The following is a 19,477-nucleotide window of genomic DNA, read 5'->3' on the forward strand; positions in this document are numbered from 1 at the left end:
CCTTCTTCCTCTCAACTTTTGAGTCAGTTTCTTTAGCAATAAAGTTTAATAAATTGGTTCATTTCATACACAAAAAATGTACAGAAGGGTTTAGTGTTTTAGCAGTTAAACTCTCCAGTTCAATATGTGAAATTGTCATTAAGTCAAATTGGTGATGGAAACATTTAAACATTTTTGCCAGTTAGCAACAATCTGCCGACATCACTTGAAAGAAATACACAGATACACCTGTGTGACTTCCCTTTAATGAATATTAACATGAAGTTTTTTGTTCCGTTTTCCATCCCAAATCCATTTCGAGTTTCCCTACATCAGTCTACAGTTGCTTATAAGCAGATGTTTAGTTTATTATACTTTTAGATGAGAAGTTCAGGAAAAGATCAACAAAACTTTTTCTCTTAAAACAGATTAGTCGTGAGCTAAGATTACCAGCTTTTCCCCCTTTCAGAACAAATGCAGAAATCCTTCGTCATCAGACCATCTACCATCTACAGTGTTAGTTTAACAAAACAAACAAAAAAGCCTTTTCTGAGTTTTAGGAGTCAAGATAACTACATACAAAGGTACTTTTGGCTGTTTCCTTGGTTCTCAAAGGATCCCAGCAGATGGATCTGCATGTTTAGTTTGGCACAACCATCCTTTAAATCTGGATTTGGGACCAGCATGAGTACACTAGCAATAGCCGCTGAATTTCATTTTTTTTTTATCTTTTATGTGCAAGACAAATGTGTTAACTCCTAAACTATGTTAACAATGTACACTATTGACACAGTGATTCTTTAATAACGAAGTATTGATGTGAATAAATAATTCTTTTTTTGAAGGCTTTGTACAGTTACGGTGCCAGACTCAAACCCAACTTGCCATTAAAGAAAGCGGTCACAATTTTTTTGGTGGCTTGGTTGCCGTTTTCTACATTATTGTGAATTTTTCAAAATCACAATAATTATGAAGAAAACAAACCCAAACCTAACCCCCACTACTGTACGTGCATAATAAACACACAGTTGAGCTTGCCATAGGCCTAGATTCTGAGCACAGCCTGAAGAAATTGACGAGCTACATTTATTTTGGATATGATGCAAAGCAAACAAAGGCAAGAAATCAAACCTCACAGCTCGAGAAGAATTTTAGTTCATAATTTTTCATATTAAAACTGTCTTTATTAAGTTAATCTCTAATAAAATAAGAGGAAAACCAGAACACAGCAGAAGCCAAAAAACAAAAAAACAAAAAACAACGAAACAAATTGGAATGTACTTCAGTAAAGAAAATAAAAGCTCCAGCTGGTCCAACAGGGGGGCTTTATTTCAACCACAGTCAAATAAAGCACCGCTTTTATATATATATATATATAAAGATATTTTATATATATATATCTATATATTTATATATATTTATGGTTTTCATATACACCTTCAGGCAATGACTAGAGAGGATTCTTTACAGAATCAAGTTTCTTGTGGTTCTCTTCATTTACAGGTAAACTTAGTTTCTGGATAATTAAACCACAGAAAAACTCAAGGCAACTTTTCTTGCCTTGTTCATAAAGTACAAAACTGGCACAGAGGACAACCTTTTTTTTTGTTTTTTTTTTGTTTGTTTGTTTTTATACACAGTAAAAATGCAATAAAATTAAATTACATACAGAGGAGACAAAAGTTCTGTAAACCTTTCCCCTTTACAGCAAAGCTCAAATAAAATCAGTATAAAAACACACCAAGAAAAAAAACCAAAAAAAAAAAAAAACCCACCAAGCCCACTCACCCACCCACCCTTTAAAAAAAATGTGCTGTAGTCTGTACTACTTTTTCTGCTTTTCTTCTTTATTTCTCAAAGGAGATGTTGGCTCTGCGTGGAGTCGCAATCTTATAATGCGAAAAGAGCGGCGGGAGCCGCTGAAGCTGGAGAAAGCGTCCGACTGAACATCGGCAGAAGGCAACAAACAGCAGCACAAAACCAGCAGAAGAAGAAGAAACATAATGAACAGGAGAAAGTTTGTTTCCTCTGAGCTGAAGTCAGACGTCCATAGCAGAGAGAAAAGGGGGGGAGGGAATTCAAGATATGGCGGTGGTCAGTTGATGATGTCATGAAGAGGGCTGGCCTTTAATAGAAAGTTTGGTAACAATGGCAATGGTGGCTTCCACCGTCCTGTACAGCATGTCCAGCGTGTCAGGTGGGGGGCCAACGCTCTGGAACATCTGTGAGGAGGAGGAGGAGGAGTGGCTGCCACAGCCATCTGGACCCTCCCCCACCAGCCCTGATGGGAAAGCAGCATCCTCTGAAAGGGGTGGGGCCGGGCTGCTGCTGGTCTTAGAGCTCATCTCCTTCTCTTCCTTCACCTCCTCTGAGCAGGTAGACACGGCCTCATCCCTTCTCCCCTCCCGTTGATCTCCCACCTCGTCGTTCTCCTCGCGTGGCACCACATGTTGCTGCAGCTCAGGCTCCTCCCCCTGGACAAACCCCTCTCCCGTCTCCTGCAGCAGGGAGGAGGAGGAGGAGGAGGAAAACGAGGAGGATGACGACGAAGAGCCCTCCATCTTTTCCTCTTTGGGAGAGGAGTCCAGATTTCTAGAGGAGGTGGGCATGGGGTCAGGAGAGGGCGGATCCTGCTCAGTGCCTGGGTCGATCAGTGATGAGGAATCTCGTGTTTCCGTGTCTGAGGTGCTTGTGGGTGTTAGCGCCTCCTGTTGGTCAGGCTTTGGATCACTGCAGGGCGGAAGAGTTGAAGAGGAGGTGGAGGCGGCGTAGAGCTGGGCTCCTCCATCTCCGGCTCTGTCGTCATCACCGCTCACCCTCCGCCGCTTCACCGGGGTCGCCCCTTCATCCTCAGCTGACAACAAACAGACTGTTACTGAAAGGAGCCACTATTCTACATCATTTACAGCACTGACTTTAAATTTTTCACAAAGTCTACTTTGTTGAGTCATACTCCAGATTATTCTGCCTAAATGGTCAACCCAAAGAAATGTGCTCAAATTGAGGTTGTGTTTTGGTTTAGTGATTGAATGGCATGTTATACCTTTGCATTTGTGGTCTTTGGCCTCCAGCTCTAGAGTGCTGCGTTGCTGGAGACAAGCACGACAGCAGCTCAGAAGCTCTTGCAGGGCTGGGAGGAAAGCTGGGTCAATGGCCTGAGAAGGCTGCACAGACAACAGCAACATCAATGCCCTCAGGTCCTGACAAAGAGAAGAGAGATCAAACAATGAGAAAACAGTGGCACCATGTATCAGGAGGACTGTTCTATGAGTGTGTGCATGCATGCATACAGCATTGAGCAGGCTGCTGGTCTTGTTAAGCTCCAGGCGATGAGCTGCCAGTTCAGGCTGCAGACTGCTCCGTTCACTCAGCAGGTTTGTCACCAAAACACCAATGAGGTTGGAGCAGCTGGGACCAGACAAAACCTGGACCTACACATACACAAATTTTTATTCTCCATTTAATTACAAATTAAAATGCAACATCATTTGGACAATCAGTACAAACTGGGTACAACCTTGATCAAATGTAGTGACTATTTAGGATTCCTACAAGAAAAGCTGAAACTTTTTATACCTTGTGCAAAAAGCAGTTAAGGAAGGTGTAGGCCACGTTGTTGTTCAGAAAGGTCCTCTCGTCCATTAGGATACATTTAATGTACTCGCTGAAGGCTGGGTCTTCACAGAGCAGCTTCACACACGTTTTAGCCATAACAGACTGAAAGAAGAGCGAGATGAGAAGGATTTACCATTGTGCTGCTGTCCATATCCAAAGAGCCCGAGTCTATTAACAAGGCCTGACCTTAAAAATGGTTGAAATGAGTGAAATCAGAGGAACGCAGCTGTACCTGTGACTGACAGAGCTCTGTCCACAGTTTGGGGAAAAGCGCAAGATGGAGGGGAAGTCCTTCATACGCTATCAACACACCTGAGAGGGAGGCAGAGCATTAACATGGAAACATCTATGTTTCTGTGCAAATTCATGTGTGCTTGCAGACAATTTACGGTTTGATCAGTATGCTATAATGATAACAGTGGAAATACAAACACGTACTTAGCTTGACAAGTGTATCTGTGAATTTCTCACAGTTGATGGCAACGCGACACAGCAAGTGAATGAACTTATGGTAGGACAGGAAATAATCCAGCAGCATTCGATCGTACACCTCATCTTTACCCTGAGATGGACACAAACAAATATTACCACCAACACCAAGCCTCTGCAGGTACTGAAGGTTTTCTGTTGAGGTTTCTTTTACTGCTGACACAAAACGATTTGGAGCAGGAACAGATAACCGTACCTTGCTGCTCTCCACCAGTGAAGGCAGCAGACACATGTTCAGCTCCGGTCTTGGAGGTCGGATGTTGTTTTTGGCTCCCATAAGTTTGAGGTTCTCTCTGCATGGCAGGTAAGGACCAAACGACACTGCACAGGGACAATTAAAAGTCAGTGAAAAGAAAGCCAGATTTTTAATTTAATCTGAAAGAGTTTAAGTAAAGATGAACCAGAGATTTTTAAAAGTCGAAACCACTGAAGGTTTTACTTAAAAACCTTTTGGATTATAAAAGCTTAACTTGAAGAACATCAGACAGTATATTTGTCAAATATGTACTGTTCAAACGGTGGATGATTATCATTAAAAATGGCTCAAGTTTCAAACACTGAGACAAATGTTCATGTAAGTAATCTCTGTTCTACTCTTTGGTTACCGTTTGATGTCACTGTGAGACAACAGGCCTCATATACTGATGTTTACCATTAATATTTTGTTGTTACCACGGTGCGTATGCTAGTAAATCAAAATTGAAAAAAGAAAAGAAAATATAGAAAAAGGTTTGGAAATAAAGCTGATATGAAAATGACTAACAGTCAAAAAGAAAAAGAACATTCAAGGAGAAGCTGTGACATCTAGCAATGAACGGCATCATGCAAAGCTACCATGTTCTTGGGGATCCATTTTAAGCTATAAAACAAGAATGCAAACCAAAAGAGGACAATCAACATGAATAATGAGGAGAAGACTTACTGGGGATATTGCTGTGGTGGTATGTGCAGTGGTTGTGTTGTAAGAAGGGGACTAGAGTGTGCAGGAAGTCATGAGGACTCAGCAGAACGAGTTCCTTCAGCACATCTGCAACAAGAACATCACGTTACAGGACACTTTCTAAAACTTCCAATTATTTCTACATCTGACCCGTTACATTTTTAGAGAGACGCAGATATGTATTCTGCTAGCCAAATTCTACTCTGTCTCAGCTGGAACAAAGGATGATTTCTGTTTTCTAGAGTTTGGCTACAATAGTTGCCAAAAATGTACACACAATCACACAGAGTCAAAAGTGTTCATAATACTCAATTCAATGTGATCACTGGTCTTTAAATTGTAAGGCAGAAACCCTTCAAAAATCAGACAATCCCCTGTGAACAAGCACTTAGTGAAGATTAAGAAGGAGCGCAGTAGTTTTTCCTTCCCACGCTGAGCTCTTTGGACTTTCCCATTGTTCTGAGCATTGGTGAGTCCAATGAATGCTGTCAAACAAATCTTTATCATCCTGGCAAAGACAAACTACCAGTTGTAGCCAATCACAATCACTAATGAGATCACAGGACTTGGCTTTATCAAGTTAGCACATTGTAGGAACAGTTCAAATAAATGTTTAAAAGCCCCAAATTACCAGGACATACGTGTCCATAATAAGTGTATATAAACATCTGACCTAACTTAATATACTTGAATGTTAGCTGGTGGGTTATCAAAGGTGAGTGTTACCCAAGCAGGCGTTGCGGAGCTCAGGTGGGCTATAAGAGTTCAGCAGAGTGAGAAGCTTGTGGGCAAAGTCAATCCTCTCCTGCCACTGGATCAGAGCCTGTTTCACATCTGGGTAACAGGAGAGAGAAAAAACAAAAGATCAGCACAAATACGAGAACACACATCTGCAGATATTTTACTCTAATACAGCCCTTTGTAACCAATGGAGTTGGTACACTGTACCAGAGCTGCTTCTTGGATGTTCAGAGTCAGATTCAGGGACATTTCATGTTCACTGGTTAAAGTTTGTGTATCATAATTTCTAAACACAAAAAAATTGTCATTTTATAGGAGCTAAAAATACAAAGTGGCTGAAGTTAAAGCTATCCAGAGATCAGAGCCAGCTGTAAGCCAGCAGCCTCGGCATGAGCAATGGAAGAAAAGAAAAAAACCAAAGCAGTTATGAGAAAAATGAAGACTATTAAAACGGTGAAGTCTGGTGAAATGATGCAAGTAGTTAACATTTGTATTTACTATATGAATCTGTAGCTGTCAAATAAAGAAGGATGTACAGCAACTCATTTTTTCCAGTATCAGAGCACTTTTGTTTCACTTGTATCTACTTGTTGAGCAGATACTAAAGTCACTGCTCAGTTTTGTTATGAAAACAATATTTCACATTTGCAGCAGTAACTGCCCAAGAAAAGTGCAATCAGTGCATCTCCAAATATGTTTCAGGCATTCGTTGTTTTCCTGACATCGTTGTATTATACTCAGTCGTACATAGCATTTGTATTTTATTCTATTCTATTGTGTACAGTTGATTCTTATCCTATTCCAGTGTTTTTCTAATTTTTGCTATGTAACTTTGCACTGTCCACTTTCTGCTTTAACAAAACACATTTCCCACCAATAAAGGTTATCTCATCTCATCTTCCCTAAGGTCACATTTTTTGCACATTCATTTACTTCATGCCAGACAGATCAACTCTTCTGTAGTGTAATGCTGTCCTGGGGTTTTATGTCTTAGTATGGTCATCTCCTTTTTAATGGCAAAAATCAAAGTCGTGATCGCACAACAATCATCCAACTAACCACACCTCTTTATGAACAAGAGCACAGCAACTTCAATTAATAAGACTAAAAAACTACCGGATCCAAAGTGACACTCCTGTGCTACGAGTCAGTGTAGCTCACTGCTGCACTATTTCAAATCTGGCAGAATAACCACAAACAGCTTCTAGCTCTGCATACGTACTATCAACAAATTTCCCACGTGTGGGACTAATAAAGGTTATCTTATCTTATCAAGTGAAAACTGGAGTTCACCTACAAAGCCTAACTTCTTGCTAACATGTTGCATTAACTACAGTTTCATTTTACAGCGCCACATCACAACAGCAGTGGCCTCAAGGGCCTTGATATTGTAAAGATCCTGCAATTATAGAGAAAACGCCCAACAATCACATAACCTTCTTTGGGCAAGCACCTGGTGCCAGTGGGAAGGACAAACTATTAGTTTTAACTGTTTAACCTGTGTTACTATTACATGTGTTCGCCCTGTTAAACAGTAGGGGATGGTGCACACCTTTGCGCTGCAGGTATGGCCTGGTGGCTTTGAGGACAGAAAGAAAGATGGAGAGCAGCTCCACCAAGTCTCCAGTGACGTGGCATGCTGTCGCCTCATGGTACATCATGTGCAGAGTGTTGAAGGACTGCAGGGAACAAACAAACAGTGCACATAGCTTTACTTATTAGATTTGGAAGGGTTAAAAAAAAAAATGTAGTAAGCAATGAAATGCAAATTTTATTTTCATGTACATATACATATTTTAAATGCACTTGTAATATACTATATTTAATTTTATCTTTTTAAATCCAGATATTAATGATTCCCTTTGGCCTGTTTTAAATATAATGCCAAAAAAGGCAGATGATGCATGAAAATGAATTGGATTATGGCAGCATAGAAAGATGAGACGATAGCTTAATTTAGCAATTCTTTTTGTAATATTTAGAAGAGACCTGGATTGTACCTCAGTCATTAGGATAAGTCCTCTGTTGAAGACTACCAACAGTCGGTCCTCGTCATTCTCCAGCAGAACTCTGAAGGCACTGAGAGGAACAGCACAGAGAAAGGTCAACTTAGAAAGTAACGTCAGTAAACTTTCCAAACTCTGATACAAAATGGACAGTTTCTGTGACAAACATCTTCACCAGGTTACAAAAACAAGCTTCACAAGACCTTCAGTGATAAAAGTGTGTGTGTGTTCTTACCTGATAAGTGTGGTCCAACAGGAGCGCCCATCCAGACAGCGGAGGTAGCAGCTAATAGTGGTCTTCTTAAATTGTTTAATGTCCTCCACTTCCTCTTCCCTCATCTCAGCTCGCTGCGCCACAAACAGCTGCATCAAATTGAACAGTTCCTCCACTGCCTGCAGGGAGAAGCACATCAGCGGTTATGATTTTTACATTATCACAAATAAACATAACCAAGGCAAGATCTTTAACCCTTTAAGACCTACCATAGAACCAAGTCCGCCAGAGCTTACTTTATATTTTTACATGCTGTAGTGCCATTTTTGGGAGCATTTCAAGTTGCTATACATCAATACAACTGTTATAGCCCAGATTTTAATAATATGTCTGCATTAAGTCCATAGTAACTACATTAATTGCAAAAAAGTGCAATAAACTACAAAAAAATTGAAAATTGTTTTTGTTTTTTTTACATATATTTCTACTTGGAGAAATTTAAGAGGCTTATCCCTCAAAACTTTAAATACAAAAAAGTTGCAAAAAATAGAATAGAAATTTATTTTTAGTGTCTTCATAGTTTTATTTTGGAGATACACCATTTTTTATATACTGCAGGAAAAACGAAAAACAATCCTATGATGCAAATTTGCAAAGAAAACAGCAGGTGCATCAAAATAAACTATTTCCAGCAGTGCAATTCGAGTTCTAAGCATCCCAGAAACTATTCAGAAAAGCATAAAGTCAAACATGACTTATAAAAACACCAGTATAGGCTCTTAAGGCCTACAAATAAAAAACTACATTTTCCGCGAAAATGACGTCACTTCTGGTTTCGGCCAGGAAATGGTGGACATGCGATAGTTTGCGCTGACGTCTGTTTCACTGTGGGAAGTGTTACGAACGCTGATAGGATCGGCAAAGCGTGTTTCTGGAATATTATGTTTTTGTTCCTGCAAGAGCTTTTTATGCAATTTTTGCAAAGCTTTATGTGGAAGGAAACCGTGACCGAGGACAAGCTGATGGCATCAGATGTAAGTACAACTCCTCCGGTTTCATATGCAAAACAAATTATTGCGCTAGCTTACACGGTTGCAGTGCTACTGGGATTTAAAAATGGTTACGCAAAAAGGAGCGTGCCCGCTCCAACCGGCTTTAAAGGGTTAACAATTAAAGACTTCCTTTATGTTTTGCTTTTAGGTGGGGAATTTTCAAAGTGCTATGGACAATAAAGTCACATCACTGCTAGAAGTCTGACTGTCCTCTCACCCCTGGATACTGGCTGGCATGTGGAGTCAAGTTCTTGAAGGCCCACTGGATGTTTTGGTGTGATGCTAGTTGGCGGGTGAAAGCAGTCGACTGCTCGCAGCACATGCGCAGGATGCCATAGTAGGCAGGGAGCATGCCGCGGTTGAATAGCACCACCTCCTGGTCATCGTGGTCAGCCAAGATATAGTTGAAGGCAATGTTTTTGGTCACCACAGGGTTCTGCACCACTAGCCGGACGTTCTCCGGACAATCCACACAAACGTTGTACCAGAAGGACAGCAGTGCCTGCTTATTGTGGTTGGTTGCAATGGCTGGCTCTGACAGTTTCGGCTGAAAACGTGAAAGAAAAAAGTTCTAAATTCTGCACCTAAGACTCGGACACGCACATTGAAGTGTACAATCGGTACAAATCTTTAAAAATATCTTCGCAGTCAAAGAAAGATGTACCTGGAAGAGGTTCCAGAGGTCCATGAAGTAGCCAGAGAACATGAGTTTCTCCGTCTTGGAGATGAGGCAGTAAGTCATGAAGCTGAAATACTGCACCAGTTTGGTAGTACCATGAACACTGGCATCCACATACAGCTTGGCACGTCCCAGCAGCCCTAGCAACAGGTTGTAGACCTGGTGGAGAACCACGGTGGTGTCGGGGGACAGTGGGAGCTCACGGGTCGGCAAGTGGAGGGAGCGTGTGGAGCGGAACATCTGTCGAAAGGAGTTGCTGGGGATGAGGGAGACCAGGAGGTATGCAGCAGCTAGAGGGAGAAGAGAGAGTTAACTGCTATCATAAACAAAGGACTACTGTGGCTGCAGTGGTACCTCATGTTAATTTAAACATGTTGTTTTTAAAGGTGGTCTTTTCATTATTGACAGAATGCTCTGCTCTTATTAAACAGGCTTGAGTTTTTTTGGACTTGAATGGTCTCATAGTTTGCAGATATTTTTTTTGGTCATCTCAGACATCGCTCTGGTAGTCAATACAGAAGCCCAATCAGAAGAAATTTAGCTTACAGGGAGCTAAAACCGCTCATTTCGACAATGGATGAACTTAGTGCTGCAGCAACAGCCACTGTAAGACTAATGAGGAAATGTGAATCATGCAAATCTCTTTAACCATCTTTATTTAACCATCATATTTAATCTTGAGATTCTTTTCTGTGAGAGCCCTGGCTATTTTAAGAAGCAGGTTACACTATTAGTAAAGTTCTATTTCCATTAACAATAAAGGAAGAATGTATATCTATATAGTCAAAGTAAAAATTGGGTTGTGTACACTAAAGGGCTGTTTAATTTAATAATTAGCATTTTTTTTAAAAAAACTTAACGTTATATTTGTTTTGGCTTCTAAAGTTCTCAGTTTTCAGAATTTAATCCACCTTTTTAAACACTGGCACAATGTCTTTTCATTCGTAGTTGGTTTAACTCCCTGTTGAGTGTTTGTTAAAAAAAAGAACATGAAACTAAATACAATGAGACAATGCAGAGGCCCTTACACGTGCGGACTCGGGGATAGTTGTGTGCCAGCAGGAAGCGTTCTACCCAGTTCTCCATGTTCTGCAGCACCCAGCTGTGGGCCAGTTTGTTCCTGGGAGTCTGCACAGCCAGCCAGTCCAGACATTGGGATGGATTGTACTCAATCACCTGACAGGAGGCACACAGATGAGACAGCATATATTTAATAAGGACTTTATAAGCAGTATATTCATTTTAAAATGGCAATCCTAAACACTGACCTAATTTTTTCTGTTTGGTTTTATTGACTTTTGATCCTGCATGTGGTGCAAGTTTACTTTATTGATAAATAAGATGTAAACCAGTTGCAACTACATGTATGGATCTCATTCCATTCATCCATCTTCCACCACTTATCTAGGGCTGGGTCACAAGGGCAGTAGCCCAAGCAAAGAAACCCAGAAGCCCGTGTTCAAAGTCACATCCTCCAGCTCATCCAGGGGAACTCTCTCCAGGATGCCCTGGGCCTACACCTCAGGACCTTATCCTGGTAGGACATGCCCAAACCACCTCAGCTGGGTCCTTTCAATGTGGAAAAATCGTAACTCTATTCTGAGTGCCTTGCAAATGACTGAATTTCTCACCCCTCCTTGAGAGAAAGCACAGCCACCCTTTGGAGAGAATTAATTTCTGCTGCTTGTATCTGCAATCTCATTCATTTGGTCATATACGTGAGGGTGGGGACATAGATCAACCGATAAATCGGCAGTCTGTCAATCTCCTGCTATACTCTACTCTCACTCGTGAACCAGAAATACTTAAATTGATCTACTTAGTGCAGCAACTTGTCCCTGAGCCAGAGTGGGAATTCCACCCCTATCCAGCTGAGAACCATTGCCTCAATCTGCTATGAAACGCTTGGTGCAAGGTGGAAGCCCCAACCTGATGAAGCCAACAGAACCACATCATCTGCAAAAACCAGAGCTGCGATTCCGCCATCTGGCTACGCCTAGAAATTAGGGGCAAAGGGCAGCCGGAGCAAAATCCCACACCCACCGAAAAGAACGAGTTATTGCCAGTAATGCAGATCAAGCTCTCGCTGCACTCGTACAGGGATCTAATAGCTCCTAAATATCAGCCAGACACCCACTATTCTGTAAGGACCTTGTACAGAATCACCTGAGGGATGAGGCTCAAGTCTACAAAGCACGTGTAAACTCCCACATGACCCAGGTACATCTTTCTTTGACACATCCATGCATGGAATTATGGTTAAAAAACCCCAAATCATTAAAATAGTGATTTGGGGTTATAACAAAGCCAGAAACAGAAATTTTCTGAGCAACCTGAAATGTTGAAATGAATGTTGGAAGCAACTATTGAACTATAAACAAAGGAAACCATATTTTTATGCAGTATAGTTTTGTCCAGCCTAAAAGGATCAAATTTTGGCAAAGCACCAAAATTATAACTAATATTATTTCTAGTAAATGACATTTGATCAACTTTTTGAAGACCTGTATTTAACAAAACCCAGAGAGGTTTTCTTTTGATAATGATAACTACATATTACATTAAATCCTTTTATTAGATCTAAACAAATGGAAAATATTAGTGTGTCAGGGTTTACCTCCCAGATCCTTTGGAGAATGTAGGAAGCAAAGGAAGGCATCCCCGGAGGTCCACCCGCAAACTCCATCAACATTGTTAGCAGCTTGAAGAAAGGATTGGCAGCCTAACAGAATTTAAGGGGGGGGTCATGAAAAATCATTTTTGTATCACTACACCATATTTTTAAATGGTTTATTAAGCGTTATTACAAAGGCAAGTTAACAAACGTGAATAGACAGAAGTTCAGTTTCTATCTATTCAGGAAAACAAAATGAACAAAGGCTAGATTCGATTGTTTTTTCAAATAAAGATGATTTTAAGCCCAGTTTCATTTCTGTGGTGCTTACCTCAGGAGTCAGCTTTGCAATCGAGGTGAAGAGCATCGACACAATCTGCAGAGAGAAGCATTCAACATGAGAAAATTTAAATGGATGCATTTTACACTTGTATAGGTGGCAGTCATTGCAACATTTACTCAGTCCATTTCCTACAAACATACATGTTCAGCCAGCCGGTTATTATAGCGACAGAGGCTAAATATGAGGTTACAGGTCTGCCTGATGTTGATGCCATCTCTGATGTGCTGGAAGAGGAAAGGGAAGCCCTTCCCTCCAGTCAGCGCTGCCATGTCGCTCTGGGACAGAGTCAGATGTCTGGACAGAGAGGTGAGGAGAACACAGTGGCTGCTTGAATGCTTAATTCTAATGAGAATGAATCTAAACAGAAAAATGCATGCATGTTGTATACTCGCACCTCTCAGAGCGAGACTGCTCCACCAGCAGAGCAATGAGTGCGATCATCTTCTCCAAAGCTGCAGGACGATATTTTTCTTCAGCCAGAGACAAGATGTCTTCTTCCTCGTCCTCCTCCTCTCCTTCCTCCTCTGACAGCACCTCTACCTGAGGCTGAGAAGGACGTTGGTTAGGTCCTTCTTATAATTAGGTCATGTCTTCTAAACACAATATAACTACAGGCTGGGTGTTACTTCATTTAAAAAAGACAAATAATATTACAAAGAAACAGAACCATTCAGATTAAATCTCTCTTTGATAATATTACTGTAAATAAATGAGTTGTGAAATATAAGCAGTGTGTAAGCTTACATTCTCAGGGCCTTTTGTTCCCATGTAGAAATGCACCATGATAGAAATGGCTTGTAGTGACAACAGGAACTGACTCTGTGGACACAAAACACAAAAAATATTAATCGTTTTTAACAAGGAAGGGGGAAAATAACCAAACCACATTTATGAAACTAAAAAAGGACTCAAAATCATGCTGTGTCAACTGTTAGCTGAGAAGAAAGACCCAAAGAAAAAGCAAAATAGTGTCAGGTTTCTTTTTTTTTTTTTTCCACACTAAGTGATTTCAGGCTGCAAAACTCAATTTACCTCCTCCTCGCCCATCTTGGCAAACTCATACAGAAAAGCGAAGTACTCAGTCAGGTGTTTGCTGTGAGGCTTGACGCCGTGCTCCATGATAGAGAGGAGGGTCTTAACAAAGCGAGTGACACAGGACCGGCTGCCGATATCCTCCACTGGCCCATCCATGTCGTCAGAGCTGAACAGACACAGGAGCAGAGGTTCTGAGACTGAGGTATCTAATGACACATCTAAACTCTTTAGTTCATGTGGAGCCACAAGTTTTTTTCTCAGAGTCTAGTGTGGCACAGACACTGAGTGACACGTAGCTCCTGCTTGGATCTGTGTGGCCATCTGATTTCACAGACACAACACTGTGTTTGTGCTGCACACCTTGCATGGCAAAAATGTACCACATGAGATTTAAGTGGGTTGTGTTGCTAAGCAATAAAGATAGCAGGGATGAACTGTAAAATTCTGGGCCAGTGTTTTAAGTAACAGTGTGGTCGATTTTTTTCTTATTTTTGCTTTATTTGATCTTTATCCCAGTAGGAAAAGAAGTAAAATAAACAAAATGATACAATCTTAAAGGCTTTCGGTTCCTTCCGAAAAGCGAGAAGAGGTTTTTGAATGACATTAACGCTATGTCAGCCTATTATACAGGGAGGCACTAGTCCCTCCTGACATGGGTGTCACTTAGCCAGCCTGTAAGGCATAATTTAGCCATTTCAATCAGCTGTGTTGGATCAAGGACACATCTAAAACCTGCAGGACACCGGCCTTTGAGGCCCAGAGTTCCCCCACCCCTGCGGTAACGTCTGGCGTAATGGCATTTAAGCTTCTGATGAAGTCTCGCAGGAGGCAGTCTCATAGTGAGACACGAAATGAATGCTATGAAAGAGAACTATCAGTGTACATTCAGTACCGATGCACGAATCGTCATAGGAGCGCACTTGCTGCCAAATGCAGTCATCCAGTTGGTCAGATCTATTATTTGGATAATAATAATAATAATAATTTGTCTAGTGAATTTACATGAACAGCTACATTAAGAATGGTTTAGTTGAAAACTATTTTTAATGCACAAAATATTTGCACAGACTTTGCATGTTCGGTGTGAAAAGGCCTTAATGGAAGACTTTGAGACTCCTAATCTTGGAGAAAATGTTTTGATCAGGGAAACCTGTCCCACAATAATGAGTGACATACCCATCCTCCATGCCAGGCTGCAGGTAGAGATGAGCATGAACTGGCCGCAACCTCTGGATAACGTGAATACACAACCTCTGGAACATCTGGAAGACAACAAATTAAAACAAGAAAATTTACATTTAAAAGTCAATTTAAAGACAAACTTCCACTGACAATAAGTTCAGAATGACGTAAAAAGAGTTACAATATAGCTATAAACATTGGGGAAAAAATAAAATATAAGTACTTATGAGTCGTTTTGGTGTAGTACTGTCTCCTCCACCTCAATCTAACCCTTTTCTTAGAATCACACATCTGCCTGTGTCTTCGTTCACTACATAAATGAACCTTCTGTTTTTTCCCCTTTAACTCCTGCCTGGGATCCAATATATCCACTGTCCCATATGTGCACATGTCTAAACATTCTCAGTCTTGCCTGTCTAGTTTTCTAATCTTCCACTACGTCGAGCTCTGCCTGTCTTTTAGGTCAGAGCCACCTTCTCCAAACCATACACCCTTTCACTCTTGCTGCTCTCCTTCCGTCGTGCCACATCATTTTTTCCCCTTTAGCTACACAATTAGTATTTTTGAGCACATTAGTCCAGTTTCAGTATTGTGAATGTTGTTGTTTTTTGAGGTTTGTTTTGTGTACAGTGATGTTTTATGACTTGTCCCTGACCTGTCTGACAATCTGATTGGGACACTTTATTAGGATCTGCATCGGCCACCAGTTGTCATCAGCCATCCGGTCTAAAAACCACTGAAACAGAAAAATAATGATCAAAGGTTGTGCAAAAAAAAGAAAAAAGTTTATTCACAGTATCCATTTACTTTGCTGTAATCACCAGAATAAAAAAGGTTTAAAACTCAAACCTCGCAGGCGGCCTGGCTGTTGTTGAACTGTTTGGTCAGCAGTTCAATCCACTGCAGCATGGTGGGCTGGAGGTAGCAGAGCAGAAAGGATTAACAGTCTATCAGTAACTTCCTTCCTCCTCCCCTTTCTTTCCACTTATCTTTACAAATTAACAACACTCAGAAAATGATAACAGTGATAAGGATGAGTGTGCATTACCTTCTCCTTGGAGTGAATGAAAGTCTCAAGGACAAAGGATGTGCTGAGCTGCAAATGAAAGGGGAAAAAACAACAGTAGAAAAGCAAGTTTTAGTTAAACTAATTAGCATTGCAAATCAGTGACATCACGCAGCATGGTATAAATATTTTTAGAAAATGCGGTCAGTTAGAAAATAGATTAAAATAACATCTTTCTGAGTAAAAGATGCAGAAACTTTTACCCATTTTCATTTTCTAGATTGGGCTTCAGCCAGCTGTTATTCCAGTGTGTTTTATCCAAAACCCAAAGTAGCTAGGAAGTAGCTAGTTTCCTTATTTTAAGAGAGAACTGTTCCATTTTTAGTACTTTTGTAGTAGTAAAGTGAAAACAAAAAAGTCTTTTTATTTTAAAAAGTAATTCGCACAATTACAGTTTATACATTTTCTCAAAAATCCAGGTTTCAAGTCAATAAAAGCCAGAAAATAATAGCTAAATGCTTGTATTACTTCTCACCTTGGCAGTCATGAGGGAGACAGCTTTGGGGTCTGGCAGGGTGCTGGGGATGCTGCTGCAGAGCTGCCACATGAAGCTGAAACAATGACAAGTCGTGCCATTGAGTGAGTAGTGATCAAAAAGGCCAATAAGATGTGACCAAAAATACAAACTGATTTATGCTCACCCAAAGTAGGTGTGTTCAAATATGTTTTTATCCTGCAGAAACTGCATGTTGTCGTGCCAAATCCACTGAAAGAGAGAGTTGGACATTAAATGAGGGATTTAATAGGAGTAATGCACAGAGATCTGCTACGTTTAAAAGAAAAAAAGCACAGTCAGTACCTCAAGTAGATCAGGAGAGACATCAAAACTAAAGTCCTTCCCATTGTCATCCTCCGGTTCCACTCTCTTGTAGAAGAGCATGTAGGCACTGTGTGTCTGAAAGTTTGATTATCATTTCATTGTTACCTTCTGGATCAAACACAGAGGATAAAAACTACAAAAATGGACCAGAAATTCTCACCTTCTCAAAGGAGAAGTCCATAAACTTGTCAGTGACAGAGTCGTAGGTTTTAGTCTAAAAGATAAATAAAGTAGGTGAAATTAGAGATTACACGTGGAATTAAGTGGTAGTATTTATCTTGCAACTCTCGCTCATACCGTCATCTCTCCACCAAAGCACTCAGAGGCCAGCTGAGCTGAGTCAAAGGGTTTTACCTCTGCATCATTGAAAAGGTACCTGGAGGACAAGATAAACCTTTGAGATGGTGGCGTCCTATGACAGTCACTCACTTTTTGGGTTTAAAGACTGATTATTAAAACTTTAATATGCATCATCCATCACCATTTATTGTTCTTGTAGGCATGGGGGTTGACAATGTCCCGGATGAAGCTGTAGTAATGGCCGCCATCTGCTGTGCCCGTGTGCACAGTGACGCCAATGAGGTCATACTCATAGCTCTCTGTGACCTTTGCTTCACCCTCCTCTCGAAAACCTGAGGCCCATGGAAGGCAACACTTGAAGAGTCAATTACAATCATCAGTACACAATAAATGTCCGACTGGGTGAACAGAAACTAACCCTCTTTGCGCTCCCCTTTGCCCATGAGGAAATCCTCAGTGTAAGGCGTCATGTCGAGGCGCAGGGGGAAGGAGAAGTGGGTGTTGACCTTCTCCTTCATCATGGTCACCATGTTAAAGGTGTATCTCATTGTGTTGAAGCTCAGGATGCGAGGCAGTTTCTTAAAGCAGGCCCTGTGTAAAGAGACACAGTGAGACATGGTGAGACACTGTGTTGAGAGAGGGGCATTATTTTTTTCAGGATTTTAAATCGTTCTGACCTTTTCTCTGCGCGGACCTTCTTTCCACACTGTGAGCAGGTGTACATGTTGTCACCCTCCAGGGTGTCTTTGATGGTCACTTCATCCAGAGACTCCTGAGGAAAGATAACAAAGCACAAATACATCAAAGAAGGAAAAGTCTGCAGTGCACTTTGGTTTAGAGAACAAAAGACAAAAGTTTGTGTTTTCTCTCTTAGTTGGTAAAAGATGCATGTGACATCACTCCTTGTTGAGCAATGGCTTTTTCTAAACCCTCAAGATGAGCATTTAACTAATTTTGGGTCTGAATATGAAACTGATGGAAGCTGAACCATACTGCATCGGTATATGGTAGCAACCCTGCTTTAGTCTTCTTTTTTATTCTAATGAGTATCATTTACATACAAGATTTCTGTATACAAAAAAACAAAACAAACAAAAATGGACTGCACTTTTCAGAACCATTGTGGTTTGTGCAGGACTGTTTATGTGGCAGAGGTTGATCTCCACTGAAGCTGTAAGAATCACAGGTGAGCTTCAAACTTGCGTAACATTTTCGCCCCACTCACATAGATGTTCTTCATGTCTGCCACCTGACATCTGACTGTGTAGAACTCCTCTGCAGTCTGACTGACATGGTCACAGTCCTGTGGGAGACACAGAACAGTGAGAAAAAACAATGGCAGAAAATGTACCTCACGCTGAGTCTGTGGAACCCTTAACTCATCTACTGTAACCTTTGTAGTTTTAAAAATAACTACATTTGTGTGAGGTATTAAAATAAACACGAAATTCAGCTGTGCTTTGTTGTTCTCAAAACAGTTTTCCTTCAATTTAATATTCCTCCTTTCAAAATCAATTCCCGCACTCACCAGAGACACCACATTGTTGGTGATGACACCTCCAAACAGAGTCTTCACTGTGTTTTTCTGTCAACGTAGATAATTAAGATACATCAGCTTATTAATCAACTTTAACATGTACTATGATGCCTGAACTATTACTCATGCTCTTAAAATTATCTTTAATATTGCATAATATTTGTGGTCATCATTTGTATAATAACAACATCTTATTTGGATATGTACTTTTTATACAAACAATCTACTTCTTAATATGTATAGTGCTATAGAGAGATTATTGTGATTTTCTGAATGGCAGAGATGAACACTAAAGGTTTTATGAAGATCAGTAATAAGTGGCACCTGCTCCAATCTGGAAATTAGTGTTTGAATCCTTTAAAGCATTAAATATATAATTTGTGTGTATGTAAAGATGTATGCTCACCAGCTCCTGGGACATCTCTTCTATCTTGGTGATGAGGTCGGTGAAGAACTCTGTCATGTCTTTCTGCTCGCCGGTGTTAAGAGGCTGTTTGTCCATTGTGTAGGTTTTACAAAATGGCCGGGGGTTGTATGCTTTTCTCTCACTCTCCTGAAAACACACAGATTAACACAGATAATCCATCTCACCAAACCTTCTGATTTTGCCGTCTGTGGTGCTCGGAAAAAAAGTCCAATCGTCCAGATCTTCAGAAACTGAACGGGTGTTAAAAGTTACTCTACTAGTGACTGTAGTTTTAAACAAATACGACAGACAGAAGGGAAGGACTAAAATCAAAACTCACCATGAGATATGTGAACATCTTCTGCAGCTCCAGCAGTGTTGTCTTGTGTTTGATATCTTCAGCGTACTGCACGCAAACACAGAGGGTGAGGACCTGTGTGCCATTTGAATTTTAATGAC

At 40.6% G+C, this 19,477-nt stretch overlaps 1 protein-coding gene across 2 annotated transcripts in view; it reads right to left on the reverse strand.

The window, feature by feature from the left end:
• Positions 1 to 1,047: 1,047 nt before the first annotated feature.
• Positions 1,048 to 19,477, reverse strand: part of usp34 (ubiquitin specific peptidase 34) — a 59,768-nt gene continuing 41,338 nt past the window's right edge. For both annotated transcript variants that reach the window (XM_026172054.2, XM_026172052.2), the window contains exons 42-78: positions 19,359 to 19,424; positions 19,019 to 19,165; positions 18,604 to 18,660; positions 18,301 to 18,378; positions 17,753 to 17,847; positions 17,494 to 17,666; positions 17,257 to 17,407; positions 17,073 to 17,151; positions 16,936 to 16,989; positions 16,755 to 16,850; positions 16,597 to 16,661; positions 16,431 to 16,506; positions 15,938 to 15,985; positions 15,739 to 15,804; positions 15,545 to 15,625; positions 14,884 to 14,969; positions 13,705 to 13,873; positions 13,417 to 13,491; positions 13,067 to 13,218; positions 12,813 to 12,966; positions 12,661 to 12,705; positions 12,333 to 12,437; positions 10,744 to 10,891; positions 9,701 to 10,005; positions 9,254 to 9,583; positions 8,006 to 8,163; positions 7,765 to 7,843; positions 7,317 to 7,443; positions 5,750 to 5,857; positions 5,006 to 5,110; positions 4,280 to 4,404; positions 4,033 to 4,156; positions 3,827 to 3,906; positions 3,556 to 3,696; positions 3,270 to 3,410; positions 3,023 to 3,179; positions 1,048 to 2,833 (exon numbers count right to left, since the gene is read on the reverse strand). In XM_026172054.2, coding sequence (XP_026027839.2) covers positions 2,088 to 2,833; positions 3,023 to 3,179; positions 3,270 to 3,410; positions 3,556 to 3,696; positions 3,827 to 3,906; positions 4,033 to 4,156; positions 4,280 to 4,404; positions 5,006 to 5,110; positions 5,750 to 5,857; positions 7,317 to 7,443; positions 7,765 to 7,843; positions 8,006 to 8,163; positions 9,254 to 9,583; positions 9,701 to 10,005; positions 10,744 to 10,891; positions 12,333 to 12,437; positions 12,661 to 12,705; positions 12,813 to 12,966; positions 13,067 to 13,218; positions 13,417 to 13,491; positions 13,705 to 13,873; positions 14,884 to 14,969; positions 15,545 to 15,625; positions 15,739 to 15,804; positions 15,938 to 15,985; positions 16,431 to 16,506; positions 16,597 to 16,661; positions 16,755 to 16,850; positions 16,936 to 16,989; positions 17,073 to 17,151; positions 17,257 to 17,407; positions 17,494 to 17,666; positions 17,753 to 17,847; positions 18,301 to 18,378; positions 18,604 to 18,660; positions 19,019 to 19,165; positions 19,359 to 19,424 — 4,992 coding nt within the window. In that variant the 3' untranslated portion in view covers positions 1,048 to 2,087. The remainder of the gene's footprint in view (positions 2,834 to 3,022; positions 3,180 to 3,269; positions 3,411 to 3,555; positions 3,697 to 3,826; positions 3,907 to 4,032; positions 4,157 to 4,279; positions 4,405 to 5,005; positions 5,111 to 5,749; positions 5,858 to 7,316; positions 7,444 to 7,764; positions 7,844 to 8,005; positions 8,164 to 9,253; positions 9,584 to 9,700; positions 10,006 to 10,743; positions 10,892 to 12,332; positions 12,438 to 12,660; positions 12,706 to 12,812; positions 12,967 to 13,066; positions 13,219 to 13,416; positions 13,492 to 13,704; positions 13,874 to 14,883; positions 14,970 to 15,544; positions 15,626 to 15,738; positions 15,805 to 15,937; positions 15,986 to 16,430; positions 16,507 to 16,596; positions 16,662 to 16,754; positions 16,851 to 16,935; positions 16,990 to 17,072; positions 17,152 to 17,256; positions 17,408 to 17,493; positions 17,667 to 17,752; positions 17,848 to 18,300; positions 18,379 to 18,603; positions 18,661 to 19,018; positions 19,166 to 19,358; positions 19,425 to 19,477) is intronic.

The sequence above is a fragment of the Astatotilapia calliptera genome, chromosome 6 (genome assembly GCF_964374335.1).
Source record: "Astatotilapia calliptera chromosome 6, fAstCal68.1, whole genome shotgun sequence".
NCBI classification, from domain to species: domain Eukaryota; kingdom Metazoa; phylum Chordata; class Actinopteri; order Cichliformes; family Cichlidae; genus Astatotilapia; species Astatotilapia calliptera.